General features: G+C 41.7%; 1 protein-coding gene across 2 annotated transcripts in view; it reads right to left on the minus strand.

The window, feature by feature from the left end:
- The window catches only part of CCDC88C (coiled-coil domain containing 88C), an 86,952-nt gene that overhangs the window by 37,050 nt on the left and 28,393 nt on the right, over positions 1-21,509 (minus strand). For both annotated transcript variants that reach the window (XM_048948800.1, XM_048948799.1), the window contains exons 4-10: positions 16,225-16,294; positions 9,825-9,883; positions 8,163-8,246; positions 6,741-6,881; positions 5,811-5,995; positions 5,159-5,240; positions 4,595-4,753 (exon numbers count right to left, since the gene is read on the minus strand). In XM_048948800.1, the coding sequence (XP_048804757.1) occupies positions 4,595-4,753; positions 5,159-5,240; positions 5,811-5,995; positions 6,741-6,881; positions 8,163-8,246; positions 9,825-9,883; positions 16,225-16,294 (780 nt within the window). The remainder of the gene's footprint in view (positions 1-4,594; positions 4,754-5,158; positions 5,241-5,810; positions 5,996-6,740; positions 6,882-8,162; positions 8,247-9,824; positions 9,884-16,224; positions 16,295-21,509) is intronic.

A 21,509-nucleotide genomic window follows, 5' to 3' on the forward strand; every position in this document is an offset into this window, starting at 1 on the left:
CAGAATTTTTTTTGCCTACTGTTCTTTCTCCACCTCCTTCCTGTGCTCCAATTAAATATGCAAGAAGAGAAAGTCTGCATGCAGGAATGATGAACTGCTTAGTTCTCGAGAAGATCATTCCTGGACAACAGTATTCCAAATGTGAAGTCTGCTGACATCAGTGCTCAAGTCTGCTCTTTCCAACCACAAACATCCAAGCCAAGGAGATTCCTGAATGACCATCAGGCATGAGCAAATTGCTTTCACTTCCTTAACCAGCAACACCCTTCTCAGTTATGGAGGGGAGAGTCTGCCACAAAAAGCCTCACATGGCTCACAACCAAAAAGAAAAAAAGAAAAAAAAGATACTTGCAAGGCACAAGTTAGGAATGCCTAATGGCAACCACTCCCCTCGCTTTCTGATACTACAGGGGGCCATGATTTAAGAGCCTTATATAGCAATCTTAATTGTTTGCTGCATTTTGACTGTAGATGGCATAGTACAGAAGTCCACCTTATGCACACACTACTGCCCTTGATGTCTCCTCAGGTCATCTACCAACCTGCATAATAGTAGAGGAATAATTTCCTCACTACAGCAGCACTAAAAAGGACAAGTCTGTCAATGCTTATGAAGTCCTTTAACCACTACAACTGAAACGTCTGAGTACACAAGTAACTAAAATAATAATAATAATAAAACACTAATTTTTCAGAAACAGCATTCTGGGCCACATCTGATCTAATTGGGTCACTTCAGGGTAGGCAAACTAAAAAGGCTGACACCTAACAGGTGACAGGCTAGAGGAAGTACATAAAACAAAATGTGCTGAGTGTTGTTTAAGCTGCCAGGATACCCATAACGAAACAGCAGTGTGACTGGTTTACTTTGCTATATCGTCACACTCAATCCAGACCACAGCCCTAAGAAGGAAGGTTGTGTCTGACCTCAAAAACAGTCTCAGAACTATGCCCAAAACTGCTTACCAAGCATGAACTAGTTGTTATTTTAGAGACTCATGAAGAGTCAAGCTATGTGCCAAGTACGTACATGTAATCCAGGCTCTGGTACAAACCACACAGCACTGGGAGCTGCAATGTATGGAAGACTGGAATACTTTTCATTGAGTGCCCAGGAGGAGTGGACATGCCGGTTCAAAGCAGCTCTGAAGAAATCTTAAATTAATAACCTGGTGAAAATGCCTGCTATGTCAAGGCCAACAATGCTCATTGGTATACCCATCCCATGATCTTAGGTTGTCTTAACACTGAGAAGTTCATGTAATTTAAATAATTACTCCACGGGATCTTGCAGAATTACATCTCAAAGCCTTGAAGGTACAACCACTCTAACTACAGTGTGTCAGCATTAATGCCTGAGAACTCACTGCAGAAGACAGTCAGCCTAATAACACACTGAGCTACAAACCACTCCTCCTGGCCAGAAATTCAACAGACGATCATGGTGAAGTGATGTTTCCATCAGAAATAAGGGTTTTTCTCTCCTTATGAGTTTTTAAACTGAGCTAAATTTTAAGTCAGCAGAAATAATAGCTGGCTGTGGGTTTGTTTATTTTTGAAAATACACCGAATTTAGCAGGCAAGAGCTTCAACTTAAATCATGATGATTTAATATCCGCCACACATAATCCTGCTTTTGTAACTACACTTCTGAAACAAACTATACACTGTGTTCTGGTCGTGTATCACTGTGCCCTGAAGTAGCTTTAAGAATGGCATGGTGTGCTCATATGGTTACAATTTAGTCTAGGAGTAAGCGGTTACACAATCAGGGTGTGTTGGTACCCAGAGACATTTTCAGAAACTAAAGTAGCAATCAGATTGTTTAAAACTAGAAAATTTGTATGCACATCCAGACCTAGTTATTAAACAGAGTTCAAACTCCTCCCTTCTACAGTTCACAAATTGCCCCTACTGAGCCATGTTACAGCTAACATCTTCTGACAATCAATCACTGCTTTGATAAGCTGTATGAAAACATAAAGGATACTTTTGCATTTTAAAATATTCACAGAAATTCCTCCCACCACCTTGTGTGGAAATGTAACTGCAACAAGAAGGAATGACAACAGGCAAGGCAGACTTCCTGGCCTCTGAGAATTATCTGATCTCCTGCAGCCACACTAGGTTCAACTGAGACAAATGCTAGAGGAAAGCTTTATGCTGAAGAGAAGCACTTCCTTGGAGGAAGTCCTGTATTATGCCCACCCCTCTAAATTCACTCTTAGGACTTCACTAAGCTGCCCCTGAAGGAAGGTATCTAGAACATATTAATCTTCGTGTTCCTTGGAAGACAGTCAAATTAGAACGCTTTTTCAGAATAGCTTTGTCAAGAAATACAGAGAAGGAAATCAATGAACATTCTCACATGTGTTAGGTTCGCATACAGAAAGACAGACTTGCTTCTTCAGCACTGCTGCAATAGCTCTGTAAATCTCTCCCTGTTGCCACAGCTGATTTGTATCACATGCTTTCAGAAAATACTTACAAGCTTGCTAACAATTCCTACAGCTTGTCACAGTATCATATACAGAGTACCTTTCATGTTCTTTGCGACTACAAACTACCAACAGTGTACAAGAACAACACAAGGAAAAAATTTCCAAAAACCTACTTAGTAACCTTCTGCACTGACACACAAAGCTGAAAACACTTTCTTCTCACTTACTGATTTGATATCGCTTATTGACAAACTTGACAAAGCCCTATGAACCTTAAGGTACCACAGAAATATGGCTTACACTGCACTTCGTGCATCTACTCGTTGCTGAGTCTCTGTGAAATTAGTTTGGGTCCCAAGTCTTGGAACTCAGGAAGTCAATCACAGCAGTAAATGCACGAGATGAATCAGCACTTTACAGTCTAGTGGTTAAAAACATGGACATTCCTGCACAAATCTCACATCCTGTAACAGTGAGACAAACAGTTTTTGAAGAAGCAGGAGGAATCTGAGCCGACACTGAACTCAATCCCAGCCTTTAGTCCTTTATTTGGATGGGTGCAGGACTTGATACACTAGCAGAGAACTCCATGGACTGAGGAGAGTTGGATACTGGCTGCTATGAACAGCCTTTGTGTTACTGCACGATGATAAAAACAGACAGAAGAATACCTTGTGGAATTCCCTGAATACATCAGCATAAACCAATGGAGCTTGCCTGATGCTACCTCTGTACAAGACTGCCACTTAATGGCTGTGCCAAGGTTTGATCAATAATGGAAAGCAGTGGTAAGAATGTGAAACATTCTGGTTATTCTAGACCAAAGAGCAGCCTGCAGACAGCTGTGCAATCCCACCACATATTAGAAAAGCTCAGCCTTTGTGGCAGCAACAACTTTTGCCACAGGCCACACTGTTCTCCAAAATTAGAAAAGTGTCACATTGACAGGAAATACACTTTGTCCCATCTACTACTGTACCTCAGGGAGGTATCCTTAAGATCCAACACTCATCTCCAACATTCAAAACATTAATCAAAAACTGACAGGGTAGAAAAGGGGGGCTGAGAAAGTTTGAACGAAACTTTCTGAAGCAGAAAGAGAGGTCTCTTTGCTGCATGACAGCAAGGTTAGCATGCAGACAGTGAAACAAGGCTGCTGGCTCCTGGACAGCAGTCCAGAAAAAAAAAAACTGCCACAAAACTAAAAACTGTCTTGTCCTAGATCAGGTAAAAACTTCGAGCAGGAGGTAGAAGCTAAGAAACTCCAGTGCACAGACAAAAGGGAAATACCAGGATACCACACTTTGTAGTTTGCGTGAGGTTAATGCACGACTGATTTGCCAGCTTGAGGTAAGAAGGCAGAGAAGCAACTTCATAATCTCTACTATAAACTGGGAATTCCTGAGAGAGGAGGCAAGCTTTTGTTGGCTGTTACTACATTTCATTTCAAATTCATCTTTATGAATTTGTTCATAAGAACCAGCAGCTAGCTGACATCTTTGGCGGGGAAAAAAAACCCACAAAAAACCAACTGCTTAAGAAGTAGGGTTTATCGAGCCAAAATAACACGTGTTCTCATCCTAGCAAATGAGAGCTTCAACATTGCTCTTGTGTCTCAGACCTGGGATTTTATCTAGCTATAGTGAGGTGGTCAATTACAGAACCTCAGTATGTTCAGCAAGTCCAGATCTTTATTTGACTTTGGCAGATATGCTACATACATGAATCATTGAGAGTTTAGGTAAGAAAAGTTCAGAGCACTGAAAGGAAAGAAAATAAGAGCAACCTAAATTTAGGGTCAGCAATGCTGTGAACAATCTATTTGTCCAGATGATCTCCAAGGTCCCTTTCAACCTAAATTATTTAGTAACTGCAGGATGGGCATACCTAACAGGTAGGTAACTAAGATGAGTAACTGTAATTATTATGGGAACAAAGGTATACATTTCTCATCGACATGCTATACACGAGGCACTAGGAAAGATCCAGATTTTGTCTTTCTACTACAAGCAATAGTTGCAAAAAGGCATATTAAAGAATTTCCAGTTGCTCTCATGTTTTGCTACAGTCAGCTCAATTACAAATGACACATGAAGCAGTAATACCACAAAAGCCAAACATTAAGGATTACTCACCACTTCATTTTCACTTACCTCCATGCGAGCTTTGTAAAAATCCACATCATGAAGCTTCTCTTTGCACCGAACAAGTTCCATCTCAAGTCTCTCCACACGGTTTGCTTTTTCCCTCAGGGAGTCCAACTCATCTCTATATGCTCGGGCAGAACGAGCATCTGAGGCCAGGTGGATATTCTAAGAGATAAGAGGGATAATCAGGGAGAAAAACCTAAGTAAAAACATATAGAAGTCCTTCAAGACTTTTTTCTTAACAGCAGGCAAATTACATTCTCTCAGTGCAAGAGTAAGACGATTCTCATACTAACCAGTAAATTTTCTACAAGACTACGAGGTATAACAGCCTGCCAGGACTCACATTTGCAATGCCCGACATAACATAAACTTCAGGCATTACTGGACTATTTGCAAGCTGTACATACGAAACTGTTCTCACCAGTTAAGCAGAACGTGTCAGTACGCCACACTCATAACTGTCCAAAAGCTTGCTGGAGTACCTTGAATTCTTCATTGAAAATATAGAACGGTATTTTTTAGCCTCAGAATAAAAGAGTTATTCCCAGTGAAATGGGCCCACCTTACCTCTTGTTTTATTTTTTGCAGCTCTAGGGTGAGCTGCTCAACTTCATGTTTAGAATCCACAAGCTGCTCGGATTTCTCTTCCCTGAAAAACGATTAGAAAAAACTTAAAGTTTCTTTTTTTTCTGAAGGACTCTTTTTTTTATTCTGCTGAGAAACCAGAATGACAAACAGAAGTCCTCCAGCATATTCTGAAAATGGAGTTTCCTTTCTGGCATGATAATTTCATAAAGGTAAAGTCTATTTTCTTGTGATATCACATACATAACAGACATGAAATTCTAACTTCATATCTTTTATATTATCTCTGTTTACATCTCACTGGCACTGCCACCACTACAGCTAGCTTTGCTCTGGACTTCCCACCAATAGTTAAAAGTGCAGCTAGTTACTGGCATTTTAGAGAGAGGAAGAAAAAGATGACAGACAAAAACAAAAAGCAGCTACCACTCTGTGTTTAGAGATCAATTTTTAAAAAAAGGATGATGGAACATTCATTCTAGCTTTCTACTACTACAAATAAACAATGTGAATGACATTTCACGAGAGCCCTCATGGAAGTCAATGTGCTGAAGCTGACAGGCAACTGCACTTGCAGGATACAGAAGACTTCATACACAGGTCTGCCTAGAAGCACAAGTCACTGGTGACTTACAGCTCCTGCCGAATCCTTCTCAGTTTAGCCTTTGTGTCTGCCAGCTCAACTGCAAGGTGCTGCTTGTCCTCATTAGAAAGAGGGTTGGCTGGGTTTGGAGAAGAATCTGGACTTGATGCCTTCAGAGTATTTGGTGGTTGCTGAGACTGCAGATAGTCCCTCTCTTGAGTGAGATCTACAATCACCTGGAAATACAGAGAAGAACATAGAGTCACAAGATAAATAGAAATAGCTACACATTGTTTTTCACACATCTATAAAAATGATGAATAAATGTAGAAAATTAAGTTATTATTCTATAAAATTCAACTGAGAGTAAGGTGGAAAGATCAGATGAAGGAGAGCAATCTCCACCATGCTCATACCACTAAAACATTTCCCTTCCAATGACAAAACTGCCAGGTTTTTTTTTTTGAGAACTCATATGAATTGTAACTATTAATAGTTTTAACTAACACAATCACAAAGTCAAATGCATGACAGAAAATTAACAGGTACAAAGAAGGGGAGAAGGTTCCTGTAGAGATCTGAAGTGAGACGAAGTGATAAGTCAGCAACAGAAAGGCCTGGTTTCACACAGGGGAAAAAAGCAAAAGACACTGGACCCACCATGGTAAATATCTCCGGAGAGTCAGGCAAGCAAACACTCTTAAAATAAAGAGATAAACAGACAAGAGACAAAAATATCGAGACAAAGTCACAACTGCAAATATTTTGGTATCTCTACTGCATGCACATCTCTTACCAATCATTTCATCACACTTCAATGTTTTTGTCTTTTCCATTCTCACATAATCTTTTCACAGGTTTTCTGACACGTAGAAGAAAGGTGTAGAAGAAACAGAAACCCAGAGCACAAAAAAATACAAGGAACTGAGTTTCTTAACTGGTGTTCCACATGAATGCTATACAAGAGAGAAGTCACTGTACCTCTGTGCACTCATCTCTCTCATCAATGAGCCTCTTGAGGTGGAACACCATATTCCTGGAGAGAGACTCCAGTTCTTCGGGGGCCATGTCTGGGAGCTCCAGCCACTGCAAGTCGAAGACATTCTCCTGGTTGTGAGTCACCTAAGAACAAGGGAAAAAAAGAAGTGTTTCCACTGACTGACTCATAAATTGTTTGCTGCATATGCTGTATCCCCTAGCTTCTTCTACTGATGTACTAAGAAACATTATCATGTCACCTACAGCATGTAGAAAATAACACAGACATTGAGTAGCTAAACTGTAACACTACTCAGCAATTTCTGGTATTTACATTTTTTTAAATTATTATGGCTGATAATTTTTTAAATGACTGCATATATGCAAGCACAATTCTGTTAATGATATGCTATGTCTTAATTCCAGCAATGAAGTGATCACTACAGGAATTAGAAGGAACTACTAAGACTGATAAGCCCTGTTTTCAATGAACTCGCAATCTGAGCTAATAAAACTGAAGAGATCTGACTTTATTAGAAATTTCTCTGGCTGTTGCTGTCAGCATTTCTTCTCACTGATACTGTACCCACACATATTTACTCTGATTCTGATTTAGCAAAAACATCATGCAAGTGAAAAGATTCTCAAGCTCAGTTAAATAATACTTCTGCTTTTGAAGTGCTTATTTAATCTTTTTTTCTTCCTCCTCCAATGTTAATGAAGAAGATCCTGTCTTAGACTTCCACAGCTGGTTCTCAGTTCCACAACTTAAATCTTTTTGCACTTGCACCTGCGGACACCAGACTTCACCCAATGCCCCTTTCCCAGTGAGGCACACCCAACAGAGGGTATTTTCTCTGGGCTTCTCTTTGGATCTCCAAAGCAAGCTTGTTTGTAACAGTCACACATAGTCCTTCCTTTTATAGAAACCATAGAAGTCTAAGAATATTCTTGTCATTGGATCATGCTTCTCTTTAAAATCAAAGTACATGTCTAATTTCAACTGCAGAGAACAACTTTCAAGATGAATTAGGAGCCCAGTGACCAAAGCACACTACTGGGGAGCCTGTGTCTCACCTGCCACAGGACTAAGGGACTGTGTCTATGTCATTACAGCAAAGGGGACTCCAGCCATACACACTTTTTGAAATATTTTACACACACATCCTTACAAGATTATCATCCGTATATTCTGAAACCAGCAAGACATTTGCCACTGTAACTTTCTAACATAGCAATGTTATAAAAAATGCCTACCATTTTAACTGTGTAACATTATTATAATCATGTATTCAGAGAACAATCACTTCTTCCTCTCAAGTTTATGAATCTACCATGAAATTTGAAGTGCCAAGCTTGAAAACACTGATACATTGAGTCAAGAAAAGGACAGAAAGTCAAAACAGCAAGTACTGAGAGTCCTACCTCCTGAATGTGTGACACAATGGCAGCTTGGGTTTCAATATCCAGCTGTTTTATTCTTTCAATAAACTCTTCTTTTCTTTCACACTGTTAAAAAAAGAAAAAAAGGCAAACTCCTAAAACTCACTACAGCATTTTTCTTCCAAAAAAATAAATATATACACATATGTATCACTAAATTGCTAACAACAAAACGTTCAAGATCTACTATTAGGCTAGAAAGTATAGCACTTCACTCCTCCATATGGAGCAAGAACTGAATTATGCTGTAAATTATTTAAGTCTTCTACAGCCTGTGCAAGCAAGGCTAAGTTAAGTGGCAGGGTTTGCTCTTTAAAAACAACAGCCAGAGGAAATCACCACAGCTTCACTAATGGAGTCACACAAACATAGACAGGTAGGTACAAGACCTACACTTACATTGCATTATTTAACCTGTCTGTTTCTCTGTCTGCATTATGTGTGGCTTTGGCAATGAAATAAGATGCATCCCTTAGATGCTATTGTCACATCAATGACCGACTTTGCTTGTTGAACAAAATCAACGTGCTTTAGATAAAAAACAGGGATGGAAAACATTCTAGATAAAAACGTGTGACAATTCAGACAAACAGGTTTTAGTAAACCTTTTAGTAAAGGTTTTTAAGGAGTTGGACATCTGTTGTCAATATATCAATAACCGTACACTAACACTGTAATGCACAGTTGTTACAGGAAGACAAAAGAGAAGTTAAATATTAAGGGTTTCTTTAAACTGCCTTTTCTGCCATTTAGAGTGGCCCTCCAGGATCTGCCTCTGAGTCTGACCATTCATTTCACTGGGAAGGGCCCCAGGACTGTAAACGGGTACTGAGAACGCACAGCAGCCAACTCAGACCTTTATTCTTTGCGTTGCAACGCAGCGCAGAGATAAAGTTCCGAGCAGCCACACGAAGACAGCATTACCCTGACATAATTGACTTGACATAACTGAGCAGAGTAAGTGTCCTAAGGCACAACAGAAACATTAGAGACCTACAAACAAGGTCAATTATAAGCAAAGGCCAGTCTGCAACACCCCTATTGTTTACCACCATGGATGTTTGGTGGGCAGAACACTGAGTGCTTTATCTGGTAACTGTCATTTATTTCTGGGGAGTTTCCCATACACACTGCCTGTCCAGTTATTTTAACAAACACCAGATAAAAAATCCCCACATGAATATACAAAGTAGCTATTCATTTTGGATTTTATAAACATATTGAATCAAATGATAAATAAAATCAGGCTTTGTTAAACAAATGTCTAGACTTTGCTTATTTATTTGCTTTGTATCAAATATAAAAAAATACATCTATAGTAGTCCACAAGTGAGAAAATAAACCAATAACAATCCTGATACCAAGTGCACTACCCAAAGCTTTTTCTTACACTCTGTTACAACAGTACATATTCTGTGGCTGATTTAAGCACTGGTAACAAATTGTGGCATACAGTGTATCTCCTTTCCCCATGCTGCCTTCTCTCCTACAATCATTTCATTCATCTAATACCAAAGATTTACTTTGCGAGCTATCCTGAGTTAGACATTTGTTCATATAGCAATGATCTTCATGTGGATTTTCTCAGTCCAGAAATAACATCAGATTCACAAAAATATTTTTCAAGCCTTTAATGACGTTCACCTGAACAGCACATCCCAGAACCAACAACAGCAGCTTCTTAATTTCTTCCATACTTTTACCTAGAGAGGAAAAAATGGAATTAGTACATGTGTAACATAAATTAAATATCTCTGAGTTATCATATCCAAAAAAGCAGGAATATTCTCCTTTGGACAGGTGCCTGTTCATATGTTTCCATTATATTGTTACCACACTTTCCATGTAACAATACAGTTCTTATGAACTTCTTAAATCTAAAATCCAGAAAGATCATCTTCCTCACATTCTCTGAGGTTTTGTACTGATTAATGATGATATTTTATTTTTTTCCTTTTCACCAGTGCTTGCCTCTCATTTTGTGATTACCCAGAGTAGAAAGCAAGAACAAAACAAGACACACCCCGGATAGGATCAAAGGATGGTTATTATGACAGGACAAATTTGTCTTAAATTCTGCACCTATAAAGTAGTTGCTGCTTAGCACAGTTGCTGTAGGAAAATTTAATGCCATCCTGTGTAAACAAATAGTCTCTTTAACAGAGAGATGCATCAGCAGCTAGTTCTTCCACTGTTCACATTGTGAGGGGCAAGCCCTATGTGCTAGGCGGGGTAACATCAAGCGCTGTTCAGCATTCACACTGGGAGAGAAGGAAAGAAACAGGCCTTGTACACTGCCCTCACCCCTATGTAACTGCTTCCCGACACACAGCATGCAACCGCAACGTAAACGTTCCCACCTCATACCCTGTTTTACTTGAGTGTTCCACTGCTCCCACCACAGAGCAAAGCTGACCACCACCACATCCCTTCAGCAACAGACTGCAGGGCTGACCGGGCAGCGGGTCAGAGGCCTGTGCAGAGTGGGGCCAGGCAGCTGGAACAATTGCCCACGTGCAGCCCCATAGAGGCACACTGACCTACATCACCGTGGGGCTGCTTGCAGCCCAGGAACCTCACAATGTGGCATGCAGGCAGCTTTCCTTTCAAAAAGGAAATGCCCTCAGCAGTCTTCAGACTGTCAAACCATTTTTCGGCAGTTTTTACGAATGCCAATTTTTAAAATGTTTCAAGTGATCTACACAAATTATCAGCACATGAAACATCAGCACACAAATCAGTGCTGGAATTCTCCAAATTCAAGTCCCACGTTATTATCACTAAAACACTGCAGAGAGAACTCTTCTGCAGAGACAGACGTAAATAAAACATGCTAGTTCTCACTTTATCTTGTAAATATCACTTATTTTCCTGTAGAATATTCAAAACTGATTTTGAAAAGCATACAACCTCCCCTCCTATCTAGAAGCATACCTAGCTTGCTCCCTTCTGAAAACTAACCATTTAATATGCTAACTACATTTCAGCATGTGAAAATCTGCTTGTTCTGTACAATTCTTAATAACACAACATTCAGTGTAATCAGTATCACAAAAAACCAAACCACTGAACAACAAAAGGTCTGCTGCACTGTGAGCAGCTCCTGCATGGGCAGTACTAGCCCAAGGAGATATCAAGGTTGGTGAGAACACATTTTCTTTTTGCAAAATTACGTTTTTGTTACAGTTCCAGCACTTGATTTAGTTCTTTATCTATTTCAAAGCAAAGCCAGACCAGGGATTAAAGGCACAGCGTGCCTGTGGGACAGTACAGAAAGCAGGTCTGTGAAGGACAGCAAGGGAACCCTGCACCTTCTCCTTCTCCCTAACATCCTGTGCTATGCTCTGTGCACCACAGCTGTCCTGCAGTTGAGCCTGCTGGCTTGGAGTTCCTCAGGTCAGAAAACACTGCAATCACTTTCCAGCAGCGAGTGCACCTGCACTACCCTAAAGACATGGGAGCTACTGAAGCCAAAGTGCACTCTGCACGAAAGGCAGCAGGCTGTTTTTCTCCCCAGACAACAGATGTGCATCCATGATACTGCCCAATCCTGTGAGGTGCAATACCTTCAGCTGTAACTTAATGAGGTCAGCCCTGTTCTGGCCTTGCCTGGAAATACCACTCAGACGCTTCACTCCCACCCAAGCTCTCTCACCAGCAGGACAAGCTGGGGGGCACACAGCTTAGGCAGGGAATCCTAACCAGTTATAAAAAACAGCAAGAAATTAAATGATTTGAGGTAATAAGCAGTTTATTAAACTGCTGCTGCTTCAAAGCTAACATTTGGCAGCTGAGCTTACCAAAAACACCCTCCTACATCGCGGCCATGAACACTTAGGTCTGGGGCAGAACTCTTGGCAGACCGGTAGCCACAAGATGAAGTGAATGGACCAGATTCAAATTAGCACTTAAACAGAAAGGTGCTACTAAAAAAATCTGGGGCATTTGCACCTTATTGAGAATTCCAGGGCAGCCGCTCTCAGGCCATGTATTTGTGCCTGTGAGGGAGCCAACACCTGGGGGATGCGCGGAGACCATCTGCTCTGACAGTGGGTTGGCTGGGAGGGGGAATCCCAACCACCACCTGCAGGTCAGGATCTGTCCTAGCTCACAGGAGACAGATGGCACAGCCCAGGGACAAGGCGGCAAAGGGATTAGGGGGCACAACAAAAGGGACGGATAGAGGTACGGGGACAGTACAGAACACAAACAAATATAAGAGAGGGAATAGAAGGGAATGACATAAGACAGAATGAACCCACGTATGGGGGATTTTGAGCTTATGCAACTTTTCTATGTACTTTTTCTTTAGTTTTCCTCCAGCAGAAGAGAGGGAATGCTAGTTTGTGTAGTGCCACAGGCAGCACGCAGTGGGGCTGTGAGAGGCTGGGAAGCAGTGAGCACACCAGCGCTGTTTTTCCCAGCTTTAGTTACATCCTGAAAAGACCGACTTCTAAATTAACACTATTGAGGCCATGTTCTGTTATTAACTTTATATTTTATGAACCTCGCTGTCTCTGGTGGATTGTGAAACACAATGAGGAAGGAAACCAGACATGAAAAAGGACCCCAGTAGGAGCATGCATCTTTTAGGATTTTAATCAAAAACAGTTTCTATAGATATTTACCAGCAGGGATCTGGGGTTTGTTCATTCATAAACTTTCCATGTAAACTGAAAAGGGGATCTAAACAGCAAAGTTTTTGTTTGTTTGTTTTGAAGAGACAGAAACAGGCTACCACAACAGGCACACAAGACCTCATTTCCAGACTTGTTCTGAGAAAACTTCAAGTCCACTCTTCTCCAGCCTCTAAACAATTATGTCTGATGGTAAATACACTGATGATTTTCATATTGAACACAGAGGACTAGTGATGCAGTAGCAGATTTTTCTGAAAAGACTGTTTAAGAAAACCCTTAGAGGAAGATAAAAACAAAGCTTAATGGCAGTAGCTCACCACTGCAGAGTGCATTGAAGAGAGGCCTGTAATGTCAGCTACCTCATTCTGCAAGTCTAAAAAAGCTTTCTAAACCCTTTACGTAAACTTTCAAGTTTCTTTTCAGTTCCTTGTATTCTAGAAAACAATCAAGGACACCATCTTCTCACAAACTATTTTTGCAACTTTTATGCTTGTGGCCAAACAAACTGAAGAAGATAAGCCTGGACCAAAATGATTTAGAGGATGTGAAAGCTCATTTAGTTCCTGAATCCAGAAGACACATACCACGTTCTATGAAAAAGCTCAACTCCTACAGCATTTTTAGTAGTAGCAGCTCTGTATTCTCAACAGTCTTATGTTCCAAGTGCAGTTTGTAGAAGCTCTCAGTAGTTCCCAATGTTGAGTGCCAAATGGGAGCTAAACAGCAAGAACACCATTCTCAGCTTCAAAGCTGCTCAGTTTATGATTTAAAAAGCATAACACCACATTTGGCTGCATTTTAGAAGGACAAAGTACAATCTGTAGATTACACTGTCAAACAACTCTTAAAAAAAATACAAGGACTTGTTTCAAAGAAGTCACTGGACTTGTTACAGAGAGAATCACACAGAAGGATCTAACAGATCTCTGGCCTGGGACATATAGAGTTAATACAGTCAGTAGGAGCCTTCCCAGCTCAAGCAGCACATGGCAACACATTATTTATTACAGGAATGCGATCACGGGATCAATTGCTCTTCCTCTGGTTAAGGGAGGGGGAATCTTTCACTCAGATATCTTACCTACAGGGGACAGAGAACAAGAACTGGGATGTGACCACTGCGTCCAAGATCCACCCTTCCCTTCTGACCACCTGCACCTCAACCTCCAGCTCCAGGAGCTCCCACAGGCCTTGGCCCGGCGCTACCTCTCCAGGTGTCCGCCTCAGAACCCTCATCTTCCCTCCCAGTCTCTGTCCTGGACTGGGCCACTAACACAGAAAGAGAGGTTATTCCTCTACTACAGCCGTTTTTAAACAACTGCCTCCAATAATTAACGTCTGCCTCATCTCTGCTCCCCATACTGCTGTCATGCTCAGCCTCCTCACTCCTCTGTCAGTTTTCCCTGGGGCTTCTCAGTATTCATGCCAAAAAGCACCATTTCCCATGCTGATGGCTGCTTTGTCCTCATGTCTTTTATTCAATCAGTAACCCTCCTTCAGCTTTCCCACTGACAGAGAATATCTCATTTCACTTTCCTTTCCTCTCCTGTGTCACTGCCTTCTTCTCATTTTCTCTGCAAAACACTCAGTAACACAGGCATCAATCCAGCAGCTACCTGGCCAAGGTTCACCTGACCTGTGCTCAGCTTTTCTGTGAATTCCCTTCTTTTGGTTGTGCTAACCCCCTCACACCTCTCCTCCCTACTGCCCTTTTCTAGGCATCCCATCAGCCTTCAGCCAGGTGCTCAGTTCTGAAACCTCCCTTACTTTCCTATTTCTTCAACACATCCTACCTTAGATTCTGTCCTCAAAAAGCCCCAGCTGGTTCTCAAAAGCAGTATTAAATATAACCAAACAATAACTTCATGTTTTTTCTATGCACACATCCCATTATTTTCAGCCATCTAGTTGTCACATTCTCACATTCTTTATCTTCTCTCATGTCTTTCCGAATTACATCAATAGTAAGTAAAAAGACAAAATAAATTAAAAATAGACAATAAGAATACCAGATTTCAAAGATCTTAAAGTGAAGCAGATGTCCGTTTGCACTTAAATGGGGCTGGACAATATCCTTCCCATGTGTCATATCAGCTGATTTCTTCAAAGACTGCCTTAAGGTACTGAAAAGCACCAACTAAGTGGTGAGAAGCTATACATAAACACATGACAGCTTTCAAGTGTGCAGCTTCCCCAGAAACCAACACTGCAGTTACTACATTATGAGCCTCCTACCAGCTGTCACTCAGCAACAGCCACAACAAGAAGCCAGCCAGCCTTTCCCATTGACGTGGTGAGCAGAGAGCTCGCCCTGTTGGCACAAACATCTTTGTCAGGTTTTGTCTACTGTCCATATGACTGAACACAGCAACAGCTCTTATGTTTCTTTTCGTCTTCAGCCATAAGGTTAGCCTGTACAGAAGAACTAAGACTGGCATTGCAGACTTTAAAGTGACTGTTGAAGAAGTGGATACCCTCAAGCTTGATTTTACTGCAGAAGCGTCAAGGCTATGAGTTTCTGTAACACAGTATCAATAAATTAATATTCTTTCCTGATATAACCCCTTTGTGTATGTACATACGCTATGCCTGCCAAAACCAACAAAATAAAATCTTCTGCCAAGGTTCCTGCCATTTGTTTGTACTGGAGATGCTGGTTACCACGTCATCCCCCATCACTGCAGACAGGGTTCATTCTGTTTTCCTTCTTTGGTTAAAAAAATAAAATAAAATGCAGTCCTTGGCACCAGCATGGTGCTACAGCAGAATGGGCATGTAAAAAAAGTAAATTAACTACAGCAATAAAACCTCTTGCTTCAGAAATATTGTTCCAATGGGAAGTCAAACTAATTTTGCTCTGAAGGTCTGTCTTTTGTCCCACAAAAACAGGTGATTCTGGACATGAACTCATTAGCTTCTGATCATTTTTGATGGAGTACCTCTTGTGACAGATGCCCATGCCTCGACAAAGTGGCTGGACAGATGATTTTGTCCTTGCCATTCTCTTCCTACTTTTTTTTCTGAGATGCCATACATATACTTTTCTCCATTCTTACATATTTTACTTCCTACGCTTAGTTGCACTTCACACTTCAGGGCACCTTTACAAAGCTTTCCTGGTATGCACATATTGTCACAGCTGATTTCTTCAAAGTGATTATACAGGAACACAGGACAGAAAACCAGGAGGAGAAACAAGTTTCACAGGGCAGATTGTTCTCTATCACTTGCAGCAACAAGATAGGGGACATGACTTACAAGCAAGCAGCTGCTTTGGCAAGAACTCACAAATACAAATTTATATATGTATGATAGTAAGACATATCAGATATTGTATGTGTATATTCAGGTAAATAAAATATTCATTCAGCACGGGGTGAGAAAGAATCCAACAAGCTACTCACCAGAAAGAGGATCTTTGCCAATCATTAAAACATTTGGTAAATTCATTACAATCAGCTGCTGGAGGACCTCCTAAACAAAAGACAGCAACAAGCAAAGGTCAGTGTGAAGAAATCCCAATCAATCATGCCACAAAGAATACAGAGTTCCATCGATTACAAAGCCTTTAACATCCTGCTAGTTCAGAGGTCACAAGAGGAAGCCCCACTTGAGAGACAAATCAATATTTGAAGATGGCATCAGGTTGCACAGCTAACATACACTGGTCACTTCTTTGAACAACTTCAATAGAGAAGATGGAGAGTCCTGTGGTACTAACCAAAATAACTTCCATGCCAGGCACACCTTCCCATCATGCCTTTACCCCAGGCATGACCTGTGTTCATTTGACGTCTGACGTACAGCTGCTGCTGTGTTCCAGGATGTACAAAAACGCACTGGGCCCATTAAAGGGACCAAAGCCAGCCTGTGAAGTTTATGCAATTTGAATAATTGGACAAATCATTCCATAGGTCTGAAATTCTAAAGATGGGCTGAGGAAGTGGGCGCGAGGAAAAAAGCTACTGAATAGACAGCTTGAAACCCACTTGCTCAAAGCAGTGCTAGCTCTAGATTTGTTTGCATTGTTTTTAACAAAAAGAAAATTTGCTTAATTATGTTGTGGGGGAGACAAGGGAAAGGAGATGTATTGTTTGGTCAGAAACACTTAAATATCAGCTGCCTGAAGCTACTCTGAAATGACAGACAGGCTTACTGAGGAAAGGCTACAAGCCCCAGGGAAGGCAAATATCCAAAGGTGGACAAATAGACTGCAGGGAGGACTGTGAATGGCAATGTGTTCGGCCATGCACTCAAGTCATTTTCTGTAACATACAGCACGCAGAAATACTGTTCCAAGCTTTACCTGGCAGCGACTAATGCTCATTTGTGGTGATGTGAACAAAACATTATGCCTGCAAGTATTTGTTTCCACGTGAAAAACTGGGGAGGAAAGTGGCTGTGTGATGAAAGTGCTGTGCTGGGATTCAGGAAACAAAGGTTCTGCATAGGGCTCTACCCAGTGTTTGGCAGGTGCCCCTTCCCCACTTGTCTCCACGCCCCAGGCTGCCCTGCAGCCATGGGAAGGGCTCACGCTTTAATTCTGGTGGAGCATTCAGCACCAGAGGAAAAAACATTGCAGTTGGGCATGGAGGGCAGTCACACGTTTCCTAAAACAATCAGCTATTCACTGAAACACTTCCTCTCCAAGTTACTGGATTGTTATTTCACTGCTTTCAGAGTTACCATGCGACAAAAAATTAAACCTGATTTTAAGAGGAAATATCCCACTGAGCCTGAAGCATCTGATAAGCAATCATAGCGGATACTGAATAAAAATTTGAGACATCACATATTTCATTTCTTCCCCTCCAATTCATGCTCAGAACACACTTCTCAGTAGTAACAGTCTAGATAAAGCAGAAATATTTCATAGCACTGCTGATGGGTTTTTCGTGCTGTTAAAAAGGCAAGCTCCACAGATCTTAATACAATGGAAAGTTTGGCTAATGCAGGCCAGGCATTTGCTGAATTGTTGGCCAAATGCATTTTATAGTTTGTGCACTTGAGACATATTAAACAAAAGTTTGTTTGCACCTGTTAGCAAAACAGCTGCAAACTGTATTGCTTTTAACAGCATATGGCTGGACTGCACTGTCTGCTTTAACAATAGTGTGGCACTGAGGCTTTAAACAAATTCAAAATTTGCATATGCCAAAGCATTGGGCTTTAACCAGTGATTTCCATGGCAAAAAAAAAAAAAAAAGAATTTCGTTTCCAGTCACCCAGTGCATGGAGTGGCACTGAGGCAGGAATGCATTAAGAATTCCCGTTGTCTTTGTGTAATCATCAGCTCGCCAGCTACTTACCCCAAGCCACAAAAGGCACCACAGCTAACCTTTCTGCTGTACTATTCCCATGCCCCCCCCCCACACACACACACACTCACTGTGCACGCACCACCCAGCACAGCCATGAGCACACACCCACAAGTGCCCAAACTCCGTGTCTGGCTGGGCCTGGACCCACTGAGAGCACCAGTCTCTCTGGAACTGCACAGTGACAGCATGGCTCAGAATGAAAAGTTCCAGTTGTAAGAGGCAGTACTTTGGCCTGTTTATTTTTAAAATACACTGCACATAACTATCTTTTGCTTGAAACACTTCCACCTGAGATTATTATTTGTGATGATAACATCACTATGTCCTGTAGCTCATCAGTAGATCTCAACGCTGCATAAAGGAAGGTCAACGCATTTCTTATTCTAGGATGGAATTGTCTTCCTCATCTGCAGTAACTTACATGGCCACTGAAAACACTGTGCTGCAGTCAGCAGTGTGTTCAACACAAACACGCACAATGATACTATTCAATGGGTTGTAAGAGGAGTCAAGACACCAAAAATCTAACACCTGGAACAGTTCAGAATTAACCTCAGACCTGAAATGACCAGTAGGTGCACAGGCTCTTACACTGGCCACTGGGTTAACCTAGGCACACAGCTGGAGTCCAGTGAGCAAAATAAACAGAAGATAAAAACATTATATTCCCCTGAGGCAAGCAGCACTGCATTACATAAGGGATGCTGCTCCACAAGGAATGCAGCAGAGCTCAGGCATGAAACAGAGGAAAGGATGATCCACGTTTGCTCTCTCTTGTGTGGGTGCATGGCTAGAAGCAGGCAGAGGCTGCTGTAGAGCAGAGCAAGGCTTTCAAACGCTTCCAGTTGCACACAGAATCCCACGGTACTCCAGGGAGCAACTACAAAAGCAAGAATCCTAATTTTTCCTCTGAGAGACCACTTAAATATTTTTACAGCGCAAGTAAAGCTTGATTAAAGCAGTAAAACTTACAGCAATAACACATGGTAACAATTTCCCTAATTATTAAAACAATTAGGGTTTGAGTTGCCAGCTTCACACTAAGGCCATGAACCAACTCCATGATCAGTTTGAATGCTGACTGCATGTCAGCATCAGCTCTCCCACACTGCTGTATGCTTACTTTTTTTTTTTTTTTACTGTTGGTACTACTGCTAATGAGATTTCCATGACACAACATTGATAACAGCAGTCTTATTTAAGGAATACCATTCAAAACAGATCTGTCGGGCCCCAGTGCAGCTCTTGTAGGTGCCTGTTTCTCCTCTTCCAAAGAGGATATTTTGAACTTGAAACTTGTCCAAGACCTCAGCATCTTCATCAGCAGTGGTGGCTGCAGGAGCGGATGCCTCTAGTTAGGTCACTGCTTACCATCACAAAACACAAGCACTGGCAGCCAAGTCTCACATCACTTGAGCCAGATCCCCAAACCCAGTGGATAGAACCCAGGAAGGTTCCTGCACACAGCAGTGCATGACTCCATTCTGGGGGAGTGCCTCCCTGCCAGAGGTGGAGGTGTCTGTTCAGTGTTTGCTCTCGGCTGCGCCTGCCCACAGAGGCATGAAGCTGAGCTGGTGGAGACAACCTGCAGCCTTGAGCAACACAAGGACACTGCCAGGGGCACAGCTCTGCTGAGAGCAGCTGGGCACTCCAGGCAGGCACCACAAGGATTTGAGGATACTTTCAATCTACCTAAAAGTCATGAGGTTAGACATAAATGTAGTACTCTCAGTAGCAGCCTTCTGGCATCTAAGCCAGTGCACACCAAGAGCTTCACATTTACAGCCGCTTTGTTAAGAAGGGAGCTTAAGAAAAACAAGAATAATAAAGCCAAAATTCCCCTACATTGATTCCATCAGTCAAAGGCTTTAGGAAAAATTAAGACACATATGAGATTGCGGATAAAATCCTAAGCACTGAGTTAAGCCCTCAGGCTTATAAAAGCATGAACAAACACAGACAGAGGGAATGCGGTTGCTGCACTCAGAGCTCCCAATTTGTTTCTGGAGTGCTGGGGCATGTTTTACTTGCGCTTTTTATCTTCCTAAGATCACACACGCAGGATGTTTGCTGTTTGCTGACTGCCTTGGGTCATCAGAGGAGACAGTGGCAGCTCTAGCTCTCAAATCACCATGGTCATATATTAACACTTTGTTTACATGTAACAGGGTAAACGGGCCCCTTATATTTCTGTAGGAACAAAGCCTCCCGGGCCCATACTACACATGCTTCAGTACACATTTGCTCCTTAAAAATTTGCCTCTAACAGCATGGAATAACACAGTCTTGAGGAATTCATTTTGGCTGCATTCTTAAACGCCAACAAGAGCATGCCAATTGCTGCAGCAAAGAACATACTGTCAGGATAGGAGTATGAGAAACTGTCCTTTCCACAGCTATGGGACCAGGCAAACAAGCTTTACACAAACACTTCCCTGCACCACACAGCACTAATGTGAAGCAACTACTAGCTTCTCATGTGGAATTAAATTAACCTCTGCTTGAATCCTGAACAAGAAGGGAGTAGCAAATAAATTATGTAAGAAGAACAGCAGTCGACTGGCCATTGTAATTCAACGCTCAAGCCAAGCCATTCCATTTAAGTATATTGCTTGGCTATAAAATGCTAATTGCCCAGCTGACTGGGAGCCAAATGGTGCTCTCCTGCTTGAAAATGCCCATGAAGAAAAACCATCATCAGCTTTATTTATACCACTAAGAGCAAACATTCCCTGGCCAGAGAAACAGGCTTACACTCCAACTGAGCTCAGACCCCTGAGCGGAAAAGCTCAGTAGAGTCCTACCTATGCAGTGCTGTCAACATCCTTCTCCAGTACCTTCAGTACACATCTGATCTTCCAGGCATTGCCCCAAGCATGACCCTACACATATGGATGAACTCCCCATTGGCCACTTGAAGCCTGGCAGCAGCAGGGCTGGTAAGTTTGGGCACTAGCGGGAACATGGCTGGGCTGGTGCCTCCTGTGCAGCATGCTCCAAGCTTGGGATGGCTGGACTCAAGTTTTTCTAGAAACAGAGCTCTTAATAGCGAGCACTTGAGAAAATGAGTACATTTTAATATTAAAATATATTTTAAGGAATAAATTCAGACCTGTGGGATTTCCAGCTTTGTATTCATGTAATAAAGTAAACAAGCTACTTTGCAGCCTACAACAAGGAGGTTAAGAAAAAAGGAATGTTTAACAACCGATGCATACAAACATAGCTATGTTGCTGTAGTCATCTGAGAAGTTATTGATAGCGTGAGGAAAACCATTTACAAGTTCTGTAAACTGTACACCAGGATCCCACAAAAGATGAGACAAGATGAAACAAGTTGTTTTGGCGATGGCAAGGAAGCAAAACAT

This window comes from Lagopus muta, chromosome 6, assembly GCF_023343835.1.
Source record: "Lagopus muta isolate bLagMut1 chromosome 6, bLagMut1 primary, whole genome shotgun sequence".
Taxonomy (NCBI): Eukaryota; Metazoa; Chordata; class Aves; order Galliformes; family Phasianidae; genus Lagopus; species Lagopus muta.